Genomic DNA, 16,720 nt, shown 5'->3' with positions numbered 1-16,720 from the left:
CACTCATCTTCCCAGCCGACAGACAAGTTGAAGTCAAAGTCCTTTTAGACTTCTTTTTGTGCTTCTTTCCGGAATGTCCCAAGGACCTCGATTGCGACGAAGAACCTGCATGTGTCCTGCGTCCACCTCCTTGATCAGGACTGAAACCTCCTCAGAGTCACACTAGATGGCATCGACTGCTGGGCTGCAAGCAGCTTTAGGGACTGCTTCCTCACAGCCTTCGGTGCTATGGCCCGCCAGTCCGAGCACGATTTCGAATTGTGGTCGCGCTCGAGACACCATAAGCACACAAGGTGGGGGTTGGTAACTGACATGGTGCAGTGACTGGCCCCACAAGGCTAAAATCCTACCTACACACAAGAAAAAATGCTTTGACAGAACGCCGAAAAATGCTGGTCAAAAAGAGATAGAGAAGCTCTTCTCTGGATCAGCGCAAACTGGCACGGAAAGAAAATAATTGACGTCCGGGTGCCTACGTGGCACCTATATATGTGATAGCCACATCACATCTGACAGCAACAACGCTGATGGCGCCGTGCCAAACTAAACGGAGCCATCCGAAGACACGCAGGGGTACTGCTCACCCAAAGGTTTACGGATCCAGTCTGATGCCTGGAATAACTCAAAGGCAAGGAATCTGAAGCTAGATGTCTCTATTAGATAAATTATTTGAAAAGATAATATTGGATAGTTATAAATCCTTGTGTTGACAGAGCCTCAGCCCCTAGCATTGTCTCAGGGTGGTTAAAAGACAAACTTCAGCCCAAAAATCAACAAAAAAACACTAAGGAACTTCCTTAGACAGTGATTCAATTAATCAGATATTACAAGAATTTATGAACAGCAGAGGTGAAAGAAAAAACTGTGGCTTTCAACATTGAAGCGCCCCTTTCTGCTGAGCTGCTTGCGTTTCTTTGTGGAGCCCTACTAGATGCACACTTTCTACAGGACCTAAAGAAGAATTTTACAGACAACTAAAAAACTGCTTTCAAACTTATAAAGTTACCCGTTTGTGGTGCTAATGCTAATGGACCACCGGTTGACAGATGCTACCAACCAAGATATTTTCATTCACACAATACAAGGTATGGGCATGTCCCTTGATTTATGTTGTAAGTATGATATGATCATCAGGCTTCTTTGCGTGCTGGACCTTGATAATTTGCCAATACTGTGATGGCTCCAGAAGGACGATCTTCATTAGCCTCTTTGATTCATAGAAACAATGACTGTTTAGAATTGAGCAGGGATCCTCAATGACTTGCGGTAACAGTCTATAAAGCATGAATATATGATAAGTCACAGATGGAAAAGCATATATAAGATTAAGCAGCTGGAAAATCTACACATTTTACCTTCATCTTTACACTGGTAGGACAGTACAATGTTTGACTGATCATCCTCAGTCTGTACTCTTTGAAACTTGGAAATCACATCACGTAGGCTGAAATCTTCAAGGAACAAGGTATCCCTAATAAACAAAACATTAAGTTAACAGTGTTTTAATGAATTGATCAGAAGTCAAAATGAATGTGAGTTCCCCGTACTTCTCTGACTCATATTTGACAAGATTCTTCAAACAGACATTTATTCATAAGTTATGGTCTACCTATGCTGTCTCACCCCACCATTCTACTTCCACTCCAGTTATCAACAGCACAACAACCATCTTGTCCCAAACAAATACAAGGCAGTCACCCTAGTTGTCAATGAAAACGATAAATCTATCTCATCTCTGGGCGCCTCCTGCAATTATTCCTGCAGCGTCAGAGCACTAACCTACCCCAGCTGCCAACTGTGAAGCACTTAATCATAATCTGACAAACTTACATATGAAGCTATCCATAGCACTCCTGTATTAAACACAAGTAGCACAAACCGCCTACCCAGATTATTTACACTCCCTCAACAGTATATATAAAACCTACCGCGGCTCTGCCTGTAGATGCCCGCTACAACAATAAAACTATGATTAGTCAGCATAAGCTCTATAGTCAAACACACAAATACCTCTCAAATGTGTACGCGTCATTGGCTTTTTAATGGGTAAAATAAACTACGTACCCTAACCTTTGCCATCTTCTCATTTTGGAACTATAATAATAGGGTGCATGACAAAATAGCTTTCCATTGATGTTTCCTTTCACAACCATACCGGGATATCATCTGAAGCATAGGCTGGCTGACTGTAAGCATTTGATTAGCAAAAAACATTCTGACGAATTGAGTGAAACAACTTCTTTCTGGTATACATCTAGAGGAATCCGAAGTGCTTGCAGCAACATTGCAAAAATGTTGTACTTTCAGAGGGCTTAATAAACCCACATGTCTGCCTATCTTCAATATTATAACTATTTATGGTGTAAGTGAGATCCTTAAGGAATCAATTCTGCAGCCTTCTTTATTTAGCTGTAAAATAATAGTAATCCCTTTTTTTCAGATGCATCTGCCTCTTCCTATCCCAAGAAATCCCATGAATCGGAATACACTATTCAAAAGACAAAGAATGAGGGAACAAATAAAGTTCTATCACAGGGCATCAACAAAACAATACGTATCTCTAATTGAAATTGTACCATTTTGAGTTATTAGTTATGATGGAAGTGTTCTGAGAGCATAAGTAAGACAATATTTTGCTAGATCAAAACACTGGTAATTAGGAAAAACCTGATCAACCCATGTTAGCTGTGGCACAAGCAGCACACAACACAATAAAATTCCCAAACTAATTTTGGAAAAATAAAGAGAAATGTAATAAGCAGGATGACTTAAAAATATAAGAAAGGGTTAAGGAAAGCGGAGATATGACTTTGCATGTTTTAAGTTAAAAAGCACCTAGAAACCACCAATTAAACTGAATGTTTGCAGTTGCTCAGGACCTCAAAATGACGTTAAGCTGCCCAGAATGTAGCAGGGCTCCAGTAAGCGTTATTAGTAACACTGGTCAAAAATGTTATCTGGGGAAGACTGGGTGCTGAATCTAGCTTTAATTTTGATGCAAACCCAAAAATAACTTCCAACAATAACGGAGATCTGAAAATTTTCAGATATCGAAAAGCTCCTGCAGGAACCTATGTCTGGGGACTCTTTCTAGCGGTCATACTTCCAGTTTCACTAGTGAAGGACTAGCGGTTTATTATTGTTATCACCCAAAGTAGTTACTCCTCAGCTTCCCTGGTTGAGACGCCCTCCCTGAAGAGATCTGTGAAGTGATTAACCTGCCCTTTTCTGTAATCTTTGGTTCCACTCTGGAATGCACCGACTGCTACACATTTCCAGAATGCCTGTGTATCAATGTCAGAGACTTCTTTTGCTAGGACCTTTCGGTACCCAACCAAAAAGAATGTATTATGAGTCACAATGATCTTGTATGCTTTGAGATGCAGAGCTTCATCACCAAACCACCCAATTCGATCCAAGAGCTTCGATAATATATTAAGCAATGCTGATGTGTCTCTACCTTTTTCAGGTATTAGGTGCTACATCAGTACTTTACTGAAGACATTGACACCATTCGTAACTCCTTCTGGTCTTTCAAAACAACTGGATTTTAATTTTCTCATAAAATGTGTATCTTTCTTCTAATTCAATCTCCTCCCCAGATATGTTTGTGTAGGCTGCCCATTACCTCTATCACGTAATACCTCCCTAATTTTAAATCTTCCATTAACATGTATGTGAGTATAGTTTTTTTTACTGGAACAGGAAGCCGATTACAGACAACTCCTGTTTAAAATTAACAGATTTGGACTTCAAAGGGTTTGCTGTTGGATATTTATTTTTTATTTTTTACTTTTTCTCACATCCTCTTGCCAATAGTTGTATCTCCCTGCGTGAATATGTACATTCTTTCAAATACATTTTATTGCGGGTTACATATAAGAAAATAAAAAAAACTATTTTAAAACATATTTTCGAAGAAAATGGTCTTCTGCATATCTTTTAAAGGTAATTAATAAATACATATTTTAAACAACATAACTTTGTAATCAAGACAGAACAAAGAAGCTGCTAATTTAAAACAGTGCAAACTGTCATGGAGTACACATTTTCAGACTCTGAACAATGTAAATAACTAATACAAATGGAAATGGGTTTTCTTGCAGATTTACTTGTTTCACGCACTTGTAGCAGCAGAGGTAGGAAAGATTTTCAGGTAGCTACTCCGCCTTTTGCAGAGGAAAGAGAATGATTCTTTAGCAGCATGCCTACCAGCGTCTTCACAATCTGTGAGCTATGTGAAAAGTCTGTTTTTTTTATTCTGTGATCTAAACAGATTGTCGTTATATGAAGATATTTTAGTGAAATGTGAGTTGATACTGAAGTGAGGCTTTTCTCAGGTACTAGGGGGCCGATAAGGATGTAGGGCGGATAGCCACAGCACGCATGGCGGTGGCGATCTGCCCTACAACACACCCTGCCCGCCACCCATTCCCCCCCACCATATTAGTATGGCGGGGGGGGGGGGGGGATGTTTTCCGCCGGCCACATAGGTGACCGGGTGGAAAAGGGGCCCGATATGGACACTGCCATCCATATTAGGAAGGCAGCGGGAAGCAGCCTTTCCGTGGTGACGTTGCTGCCACTGAAAGGCACGCGGATTTTGCATACGGGGCCCGTTACGGGTCCCCAGGGTATTGGGGGCGTGGGGGGTGCACATGGGGGGTACCTATGGTGTGCATGACAATGCACACAGTGCATTCCCAGCATTGTGGTGGTGGTGGCATCCTAATTGCAGGTGCTGGACCGCAGCACCACTGGCGGCCAGTCCCAACACCGCTAGGGTGGCGGGCGGTCATCCTAATCGGCCCCTAGGTATGAATTTCCTGAGTAGATATTGATCGACTGGGAGCCAATCAAAATGCATCATTGATGGTAATGTACAGCTGTCTGGTTTATAATCAACAATATGCAATAGAAAATGAGGTCTTGAAAACTGCAGAGATTAGTGACTGAAGAGACACATTTGTGTCCTAGTCTCCCTGATAATTTCCTTTTTGCAGCTGCCACTCACGAACCAGCTGTGAAAGTACAGATTAAGTAGGCAACATCTATCACTGTATAGACCAATGATAATTACAGTTTGACCCCTACAAAGCTAAAGAAGACTAAATGCTATGTACTCTTGAAGCCCACATGTGTGATTTTCTACAACATTTAATGTTGGTGAAAATCCATATTAAGTTCAAAGATGGCTCAAGTAAGATGCTATTTTACATGCAACCTGTTTTTCATAGGTGATTGTTAATAATGGCACAACTTAATATAGATCTTATCACCTAACTAATATATTTCCATAATTTTCGAGTTACACATTTGGTTACCTTAATATGGAAGTTTGACCTTTGACTATAAGGAATATTTGATAAGCCATCCGTACAATTTTAAGACAGCACTTAAGTTAAAACATCGAGTTACAAGCATCGAGTTGGTTCTTCCAAGTGAACACTTGCTATTTATGATATGTTTTGCTAATATCTAACAATTCTAAAACATGGATATGGTATGGTCAACTTTAAAATACCTTCTACATTTGAAGCACCCATATTGTTATGTTTATGTATGTGCAACTCCCACTTTTAAGTATCTCTTTATAAATTTTGCAACTCTTGCACAGATGATGCCTGGGGAAGACGCCAGAGTACATGCGTTCGATCCACTTTACAAATTGAGTGCTTAATGATAAATAGCATAATGCTACATGGTTCAAACTAACAACGATACCATTAATAGGTAGTACACAAATATCTTATTTTTCACTATGGTTATTGTATCATTTTGAATGATTACATAACTTTAAACATTTAGAATGTTGTATTAATTTGCACACTACGATGTGGTAAAATTAACTAATTGGTACACATATTGGACATGGTTAATAGAGAAATAAGTACGTTAGACTGCCTACCTCAATTTTTGGTACCTGTTTTTGATGTTTAGCAGTAGCACCTGATGAGATCTTTTATGGATTCTGTTAGAAAACCACTCCCACACCGGAAGGGTGGTGGTGCTCTCCCAGACATACACTGTGGTAGCTTGACTCGAGTGGTCAGGGATCAGGCACCGTGCTAAGCATACGTCATACCCACACAATAACCATGTGTGCATCCGTTCCAAAAACGACACTACACCTTAAAAATTATACTGAAAATATATCTCTTTATCTTCTTTTCTCTTAGTTGCTGATTAAATAAATAATAACACAATCACAGTACACAAGGCTTTTCCTGTGGAAGGGTACGTCAAATAAATACTATCTTAACGATTCAATAAATAAGGTAGATCATAAATAATCAAGGCATAAATATAAGTGCATTACATAAAAGGCAATTAAATATTATGAGGCAATAAATACTGTGAGACAATAAATACTGTGCAACAATAAATACTGTGAAACAATAAATACTGTGAGGCAATAAATACTGTGAGGCAATAAATACTGTGAGGCAATAAATAGGACGAATACAATAAATACAGTGCTCTCAATAAATAATAAAAGCCAACAGTGACACTTGAAAATCAGTTCACATTCCTGAGGTACTATGGGATGATTTGACCCAATCCCAGCTTGTAGAGTTTTGGATGACCTGAGGGGTGTACTACTTGGCTTGGACAAGGCTGAGGCCTAAACTGAGGTAGATCAAGGGGGGATCTAGAGATCTGGCTCTCCCACACTACACAACCCCTCTGTATTAGTCTCAGCTCACCCCTGGCACTATCAAGCTGGTTCCAGCACCTCTCTAGCCTCTAGGATGGTCTCTTAGGGCTTCACAGGGCCTTAGGCGCCCTCTATTCCACTTACTGCCCTTTTTATGAAGTTCCGACGCCGCTGGAGTCGTGTCGACGCCGTGAGGCGGTTCCGGTTCGATGTCGGCGGCCTCGGCTCAATGACAGTTCTTGTCGACGCAGGGAGGCGGTTCCGGTTCGATGTCGGCGGCCTCGGTTCGATGACGTCGAGCAGTCTTGGCTCGATGTCGACTTCGGGCGGCTCCGGTTCGATGACGTCGGGCGGCCTCGGCTCGATGTCGACTTCGGGCGGCTCCGGAGTGCGATCTCCACTCCCGACCTCCGGTGCTCCTTTCCTCAGGTTCCGGCGATTCCGGAGTGCGACCTCCACTCCCGAACTCCGGCACGATTCTCTTCAGGTTCCGGCGACTCCGGAGTGCGATCTCCACTCCCGACCTCCGGCACGCTTCACCTCGGTCTCCGGCGACTCCGGAGGGCGGACTTCACTCCCCCGTCGACGCCGCACACTCGACCTCGGGTGACTTCCTCCTCGACCTCTGATACTCTCCACGACCTCCGTCGGCGCCCTCTCTCGACCTCTGGCAGCTCCGGGTACGACGTCTGCTTTCCAGTCAGCGCCGCTTCTCCACCTCGGGCTCCAGGTCTCCAGGCTTCTCGACGTCGGACTTCAAGAAGTTACCAGTAACCAGGTCAGGAACTTGCTGTTCTTTACTTTTAAGGCCTGTTCCTGCTGTCCAGGTCCTTAAGATGGTTTCTCTTGCTTTCTCCCATACAGGGCTCCAGGCTGGGCTCAGTCAGTAGGGACTAGTATCAAGGGTGGGTTTATGGACCCCACTCCAGGCACAAGTTTCCACCCCTGCTGCCTCACTCCTTCCTCCTTCAGGTTTCTGCTCCTCTCTCTTCACCAGTCAGGTGCCAACTGCCAGCTCCAACTGTCAACTCTGACTTAGCTTCCCAACATTCTAAACCGCCTCCAACCGTCACAGGGTTCCAGAATGTTGCAGAAGGTTCTAGTAGGTTCCAGTGACGTCACAGGTGACAATGGGTGGCCACCATTTTGTGCTCCAGGCCCTCAGACAGAAGTTCCAGGGGTAGATAAAATGGCTCCCTGAATCTGCATCAATACTAAAAAGTCTGGTGGTTCCCAAAAAGGAAAAATACTAACAGGGTTTGAGGCAAAAGTGGGACAAAATAAATAATGAGGAGGAGGGACCACCCAAAGGGCTGACAGGTCTAACAGATTCTTTTTCAGGAGGATTAGAAAAACATGATAGCTAGGTTTTAAAACTATTTTAATACTTATAAACCATGGGTGTGGTTCTCTGGTAATGGATGGTGCCTTCTATTTACAGGTTTTCCTGCTTAAGGAGCAGGAGTCATGGAAGACATTTATATATGACCTACTAAAACAATGAACTGAAAATGTTGATGCAATTGCTTAGCTCATGGACCAAACAGGTTTAATTGAATTATCTTGCTCCTTGGGATATATATACACGTTTAGATTACCTTCCTGGGACTAAAATTAAATCTTCCTTTAGGAGTGGTTTTCATCGTATGCACTATGAGGTATGTGCTGTTTTGCTTAAATAAATGTTTTTGGTACAATGATGAGGATTTATTTTACTTGGAGTACAGCACATTTCTTGAATGGTATATTTGAAAATCATACAGGCCTTTAATCTAGTTTTGTTTACGCAAACATCTTTCAACACAAATATGAGGATTTACACAATTTTGAGTATGGCAGAATGTTCGAATGAGTAATTGTATGTTATAAAGGGTATATAAAGAAATTGAGAATTAATTGTCCTCGATGTTCGATCTTACCTTCATTTTTGTATTTGATGAAGTGGTGTTTTCCTCAACCCTTCCTGTATTTAGTAAGGGTGTGTTTGTTTTTAACGTTTATATCAATTACTGTTTTAATTATATTTACTTCTAATTATATTTTTTCTATGACACTTATTAAAGCCCTCATGAAGTTCCTAATGAACAGGGGCAAAGGTTATTGGCTGGCAACGTAATTTTATTTTAAAAAATGAATAATACAATAATTTTGAAATATATTGGAGGCCAAGGACTCCTTTCCAATTATGGAGATGTAGATGAGAGAAAGGGATCATAAACCTGAGTATGAAAAGGGACAACTTTGTTCTTCAAAGAATAAATGATGGACAGAAGAGAACTGAGAATATGAATGGACAGACACTTTCTTGCTTACATTTAATGACTGTGAATACTGAAACACTTTGCTAGAGTACATTTCACTGTTGATTATATTTGTCTATTCTATCACACGGCTCTCTCTGTCTAACAGCACTGCGTAGCAGGGCTTTGCAGCTGATCCCTTATGTTAATTACACCTGGGGGCAAACTACATACGAGTAACAATAGAGTGTGTTATGTATTTGTCCACAGCTATCTTTGTTAGTGAATCACATGGAAAAGTAAGTCAGGCTTTTGGAAGTCCTGAGGAGGAATCAGAAGGACAGGGTCTAAAGAATGCAAAAAGGATTAAAACACATCTTGCAGGGGACTGGCATGCACCAGATGTAACAACGAAGGAGAACCCAAATAGGAGCTCAAAAGGAAAAACCTCAGGAGAGGAGATCTCAAGGACACCTCTTGAAAGACATTCCCTAGAACCACTAGATGAAGACTACACCCATAGTCACTCCAGAAACCTCGGAAATCCAAGAATCAATCAAGATTTATAAAGCGCGACTAATCATCGGATAGGGTATTCAGGCACTTGCAGGCCCTGGAGGCTTATTCGAACAGCTAGGTCTTGAAGGCCATTCTGAATTACGGAATGAGGTGCAGGCTCCATGGTGACCAAGTGTTGTGCCTTTGGATGAAACAACCCCAATGATGGGTCGCAGACTAAGGCAGTGTAGTATAAGTGGTGGGGAAAATAGGAAACTCCTTAAAACAATCTTCCCTTTAATCAGCCTGAGAAAAGGGAAATCAGGTTAAGGATCGGGATACAAACTTACTAAGTGTAAGAGCACTTGACGGTGATGGTCGACGCCACATATCTAAAGCCCTTGTTTATTCAACAATTGGTCTTTTTTGGGGTACTGCTACGAAACCAACCCCCACCCATATTCTTATGAGAACCAAGTATTGCCAACGACCTTGTGACAATCTTGCATAATTTATTCAATTAAAGGGCTTATGTCATAACACTTTGACCCTTTTAAGAAATTAAATTAAATAGACTCTTAAGCAAATCTATAGACAGTTAGGTGCCATCCCTATTTTTGTCCACAATGAGATAAATGATAGGTGACGTTAAGAAAAATCTGCATAATTATTATAGCACTTTTATGGTGATACCTGGAAACACAAGAGGCCCTCTCATCGCTCAGGCAAACATTTGGACTTGTGTGCATTTTCAAAAATGCTACTGGTACTGAAACTTTCTTTTATGGTGCAGATAGTTTCATCTAACAACTTTGGATGTACATTGTTTTAAATAGGTTTTAATTATTATTTATTTACCCAAGTGCCACATGGAGTCAAACAGAAGCCAAAATAAAATTAGACCAAACATAATAACAAAGTGATGGCTTGTACACGGGCACATTCAGAAACAAGGATCAGCACTGGGACTCAAAAATCATTACATATTCCCTGACACTCAAGGTGGGCTAATCAATATATTTCATTCCTAGACAGTGTCAAGGAACGCCAGTATCCCAGTCAGGGCCGAAAGACCATGCCACCACCCAACTCCACAGCAGTAATACAGAATCATCAGTCATTCTCACCTTCCATTCTTATTTAACCTTTAATCAACTGTGTGGGGGAGGTGGGCCTCCAAGAAGAGAATGAAGAAGCACACAAATGATGTCAGGAGAGCAAGCCACAGCTTAATTCATCCAGCCTCCCAGAAGTCCCTCAAAAATCTCCTCGCAGTGACATAAGTCATGGAGTTGCGTATTCAGTTCTCTAATGAAAAATAAGTTACTTACCTCTAACTGAAGTTCTTCAATATTGGTATCTTTCATGGAATCACGTGCTTGAATCATTTGCTTTGTCGGCTGGCATCTCCACGGTGTACAAAGTGAGAACACGGCAGTGTTAAACATAGTAGCCTATCTACCTCTTTATAAAACATCCAAACTCAGCCAATTAGAGCAAAGTACAGCATTCACCTTTCCTGACCCAGGCTAGCAAAGTCATATTTCTACCACACGTTGTGTGTGAAGGGAGTCCCTTTAAGCACTACTTACTCATTCAGATAAGTGACCATTTCTAAGATTTATCACCATATGTCAAGGCGTTAATAAGAACTACAGTTCAAACTATGTGTGAAGGTACCAAGAAGAGCCTTTTTAGGTCATATGAGAAATGTGATAAAAATAGACTGGACTCTGAAAACTCACATAAAGTTTGTATATATCGTCTACATATGGGTCATGAAGCCAGAGAATGTAAAGTTTGTAGAAACTTTTCTACAAAAACATTAAAGGATAAAAAGGCAAAAGTATTTAAATGGTAGCAAATATCAATATCGGAGGAATCTCATTCTGGAGATAAAGAAGAAACTTCCCCAAAATCTCTTAAAAGAGCTCATTCACACTCTGGCTTCTCCAAGGGAAAGATATGAGGGAGAACCTCACAGGAAAGCTCTTTACAATTATCTAGAGAGGATATGACTTCCTCAGAATTAGCAGCTTAGGCTGACAAAATCCTGTCAGAAGAACAACAAAAAATATCCTATGCATCTCCAATTCCTAAAACAAAGAAGCGGACTGAGGTAGTATTGAGGCATTTTTAAACCTTTGCCATTGTCAAAGTCTGAATCTTTATCCCTGTTGAGGGCGTTATCATCAAGAAGACTACGGCAGCGAGGTTATCCAGGAAAAATCCATTGTCGGCGAAGAAAAAATCTCTGCCAACAAGAAAAACATCAACAACGAAGTTGACAACCATACCATTCAAAGGTCACCAACGAAGATATTGTCAATGATAATACTGACAAGTCAACAACAATGGCACTGCTAACACCGTCAATGGAACATCGACGACAGATTGGAAGACGAGACCATACTGCCTCAATTGTCCAACCCAGATATCAAATACCTGCCCAAAGCAAGAAATATTTATTTAAGATCCCAAAACGATATATGTTCCCCACACACATAACCTCCATGCAACTCTCACATCCTTTTATTGGCTTTTATTGGTCAAAGTGTTAGCTTCAAGAAATTTAGGAAGACACCGGATATCCTCTAAGGTTGATAGACATCATGAGTTCAGGTTCCTTTCAGGCAGTGTTTTCAACAGCTTTGCACTCCTCTAAAATCTTGCCAATTGGACTGTCCCGGAGGCTATTGACAAAAAGCCCTTCACATAAAGAAACCAGTTATATGTCGTTCACCAGATACCTTGTTTCTCCAAAGTAGTTGATAGTTCACCATGTATCAGCCTACAAATGGTAGGTGGCAAAGTATTGTAACTCATCAAAGGAAGGTGGAGTTTTTACAATGCCAATCAGTAAAATGTGTAATTCCTTAAAGAAGGAGTGAACGAAGACTATAAGGATATTCACAAAGCCGCTGGAGAGCAGTGGGCATCAGTAAATGCTGAGGGATGGATAAAACAGGCATAGAGCAAGAACAATCTTGGTGTGATTTCATGTATACTTCTTTAACCACATACTTGCAGATTTTGTAAATGTCACTTCACTTTTTTTTTTTTACTGAACATTTTAAATATTTAACTTTCTTGCCACAATACAGGGAGCACTACATACAACTATACTTGTTTTAAAAATAATTTCTAATGTACTTTGAAAGGACGAGCCCACACACTCACAAAAATAGTCTTCTAATGGGATGCATACAACAGAAAACATCAAGCAAACTATCATAATTACATTAACAAGACCACTTAGTTCAAAGGGTGCACAATCTCAATATAAGAACGTAAAAACAGCGCAATAAGACATTACAATTTAATCACAGATGTTATCCAATGTGGATCTAGGAAAAACATAAGATAGAACTGCGAGCTTCAGGTATGAGGGTAAGGTTTGTCTTCAAAGACTTTTTGACGAGTTGGGTTATGTAATACTTACAGAATATTTTAAGTGAAATTAAATACTATTACGTTTTGCAAAACGGATCCTAAAATCTATCTCTTTTAGTAAACAGTCCAGAAATAAATCAAGATATGCAAATACAAAATACACTTACCCACCAACAACAATAACATGATCCCTTATTTTGAAAGTATCTATGGCAAGCTGCAGGCAAGCAACGGCTCCTAAGCGCTCCTGTAACACAAAGCCAACCATTACCAGACGCATGTCTCTGATTTCTTGAAAGCATCTCACGAAGCATAATAAACATTTTAAGTAAAAAGTGTGCTTGAAAGATGTGAGCTTGCGTATATTTTTATTGCTGCTGTAGAATCGCGAAGGTCTGTTATTGGATTGTAATATTTTGTACATGGGAAGCTGAATTAATGGTCTTCCGTAGGCCAAATGGGCGAACTCGCTGTAGGAAAAGGATTGTGCGCAGCAGGAGCAGCCAGGCGGGAGAGAGAGAGGGTGTCCTCAAACTAGTCACAGAATAGTATAAGAGTCCGTACAAATGCGCCAGTACACAGAACCACCTGAATACACTGCTTGAAGCCGGCTAGACGGCTACATTCCATAAACAGCAACTTCCATCTTTAAGGGCCCATCGGCTGCTAGTTATGACTTATCCCTTAAACCCCTTGTGCAACATTTGCTTCTCTAAGTGTCATGATGATGTCTCACATCGGCAGAACGTAAACAGGCCTCTTCAACACATTTTTTTTAATGTTTGGTAGCTTCCACCTTTTCTCCATCAGCCAACTATCTGGTGTGGTGGTTAGGACAGAGGCAAGGTGTGCAGACGTTCCTTCCTCTGCTATAAGGCAGAAAATATACACAAAAACCTCTGCAGGCCGAAGTCAGAACCCCTTTTTTGCCACCGCATCGTGAGCGGACGAGTTGTTGCCGGACACGACCTCCCAACCTGACACAGGTAAGGGTATGGAATCAGCACCAAAATTCCTACTGCTGATGTCTCCATCATCCTGGCCAACAGCCCTTCTAGAATAGAAATCAAAACATAAATTCATACCTGTGCATTAACTTAAACTGCACAGGGTGTTTAAGGCTGTGACTCTTTATGGCAAAGCCTCAATGAGCATTTTAAGATATACATGTACATTGTCAAGCTGCCCTGGGTATCCGAAGGCATATTGGGGCACAGAGGCAAGATCTGCACTTCCCTGTGTGGCTACACCTTGGTATATATTACACTTCAACTGTGTGTGTTTGTTTTGAATGGACATATGGATTTTCTTCTGTATTTGAGGCTGTGCTTGTATAAATGCAGTAGTGCAATGTCCATAAATGCAAACTAGGCAGTCGACTAGGGAAACAAGTGAAATGAAGTGCCACATTAAAAATAAATGTGCAATGAAAATACATTTGGAAAGGCGATTGTCATGAGAGGCGCCAGTTGGTGGAATCTATTCAAGTGCCATCCCTGGGTATCGGAGGACGTGCCTGGTGGTTGTATCTAAGCAAGTCATGTTATATTTGGGCTTAAGATGAATTGCATCTGAGCATTTGTAGGTACGCTTGAGCATTTGAGAGTGTGCCTGGGCACATGGTGGTTGTGCCAGGGCATAAAATGGTTGGGTCTGGCCATCAGAGACTGTGGATTGACTTGTGGAGCAATACCTGGGAATGCAATAAGTGTGCCTGGGCATTTGATGGGTGTGCTGGAGAGAGGGTAGACAACTGTGGGGATGCGTGAGGGGGGGGGGGGGGGGGAGAACCATGGCAGAGAAGGTAGGAATGGACGATAAGACCCAGCGAAATTGGCAAGAGAGACGCTGCCTAGTGGTGAACAGTGTTGAGGGACCACACAAAAAAAACCTCGAAGGGTATATTTATTGCTGTCAGTACTGAGGGAGGGCGAACTTCAGACAAGTCAGGTAGTATCCGCGCTGCGCAAGGCAGTGACACCGTTCAGGACCACAGACACATTGTCATGGGATTGGGGGGGGGCAAAAGGGAAGCGGAAGTACTTGTTCCCACTGCAGCTGTGAATACCCAGAGGAGACTGGAGGGAATGCATTGCGGCTGTGAGCGTGACTGCGAACCCCGGCAGGATGTGACTCCGGGGAGTGAAGAGAAACAGTTAAATATGTGCCTATAAATCCTCACACCAAAGGATTGAACTTCATTTTGTCAATTGTTTCAACTACACTGGACATTTTGACTTTGCCTATGCTCGGGAACAAACCACGTTTTTATATGTGCCTATGGCAACATAAAAAGAAGAATTTAATTTTTACAGGAAGGAAGTGTGAGGAGCACATAACTGTGATGAGGCTTGGAAGGCGATTCTCACTGAACGCAAGTGCTCCACTCACTGAGGTACATGACACTTGTAACGCAAGGTTTTCTCCCGAAAGAAGAAGCGGTGCACGTCTGCAAGAGGCTGAACTATCAACTCACTGAGCAATAGAATGTGATATTGGTTGTCCCTCATCGCAATTCATGAGTTTTGCTCTCGGCACCAGAGTGTAACTGGGCGGCCATACACGAGCAGTGCAAAACTAATGTACAGAAGGATGGCAGTGGCCAATGATACATAATAAGGCTGAACAATAACAATTCCATGAGAAGGAATACAGAGTCTGTGAGAGTTAGAATAAGGAATAGCACAACACAGAATATCACAATGAACGCGATAAGAAGCGTACAAGCAGAGATGTGTTTTGCTCTGTCTGGAAGGACAGATTCAATCAACAGCAGGAGCAAGTATGAAAGAGTTAGCAGCATTGCGGGTCAGAGGCTAAATCTGTGCAGCAAAGCAAAATAGATTAATATGCAGCAAAAACAAGAATGCAGCCGAAGGGAGCAGATGCAGCTACTGCAGCACTCGCAGGAACAACAGGAGCATGAAGGACTTTGTCCAAACATGTTCAAAACCTTCAAGTTTACCTGGTCTCTCCTCAAAAATGTCAGCATTCTTTTCCAACATTCTCTGCAGCTCCACTGTTCTTTATCCATTTCATGTCATCCACCCACAGGACTTGTTGAGCGCAACCTGTTTTGAGGATAATTCCGAGACACCCTTGATTGAGCCCCTCTAGGAGGCCAGGCCCAGAACTTGAAACATAAACCTTCCCACATGCTTATTGCCTCTTGAATTTTATCAACGCTTTGAAGTAACCTTCTACAATCTAGATGGATTCCGGCACCACTGTAACCTTGAGCAGTAATGTCTAGAGCGCAAAACACTTTTTGTAGCTTATTTTTCTCAATATTTTACCCTGAATCGATCAATATAGGTATTAGCACTAAAAGAAAATTCTCAATAGGATTAATGTCCTGTAATGAGAAAGAAGAAAACGATAAGATAGGGCAGGCTTTTGCAGAGGTGACTGAGATGAGCTGAATGGATGGGTGCATAGTGAAGACAATAAGAAGAACAGATGGAGCGAACTGCAGGAACCAAGTGGAGCAGGCACGGCTCGGAGATGTATAAAGGACAGAGCAAAAGGCCAGCTGCCAGTGCAAAAGGAAAAGCGCGGCGGCAATAAGAAATGGGAAATAAGCCATGAAAGAAGATCAGGAGGGAGGTTGTGCCTGTCGGCAGGGTGCAGATGGAGGATGGAAGGATTATTGGCTCAGTGCAGTCTGCTGGGAACCTTCTAAGCACTACTAGATTTTGTAATTGTAGGACAAAAAACTGGGTGTGGCAGAGTTGCATGTTCTAGGTAGTAAGTGCATAATTCCATCCATCGGAAAGGGGAGCTGGATTTTGGTGACAGGGGTGACAAAGACAAGGACTAGCTTTTCTTGATAACCAACAAGTGGAGAGTTGGTGTATTTTGGTTTTTGGGTGAACCGTCAATGTTTGTTAAGATGGTTATCGGAGGGAGGGGAGAGATCGGATGGCAACAG

General features: G+C 41.7%; 1 protein-coding gene across 1 annotated transcript in view; it reads right to left on the bottom strand.

The window, feature by feature from the left end:
* LOC146858038 (uncharacterized) overlaps positions 1 to 16,720 on the bottom strand; it is a 271,763-nt gene that overhangs the window by 105,904 nt on the left and 149,139 nt on the right. Inside the window, exons 4-5 of the mRNA XM_085648815.1 lie at positions 12,957 to 13,036; positions 1,356 to 1,471 (exon numbers count right to left, since the gene is read on the bottom strand). Coding sequence (XP_085504941.1) covers positions 1,356 to 1,471; positions 12,957 to 13,036 — 196 coding nt within the window. The remainder of the gene's footprint in view (positions 1 to 1,355; positions 1,472 to 12,956; positions 13,037 to 16,720) is intronic.

This window comes from Triturus cristatus, chromosome 3_2 (assembly GCF_964204655.1).
Source record: "Triturus cristatus chromosome 3_2, aTriCri1.1, whole genome shotgun sequence".
Taxonomy (NCBI): domain Eukaryota; kingdom Metazoa; phylum Chordata; class Amphibia; order Caudata; family Salamandridae; genus Triturus; species Triturus cristatus.
Note: the sequence above shows the minus strand (reverse complement) of the source record. Positions and strands in the feature narration are given on the sequence as shown.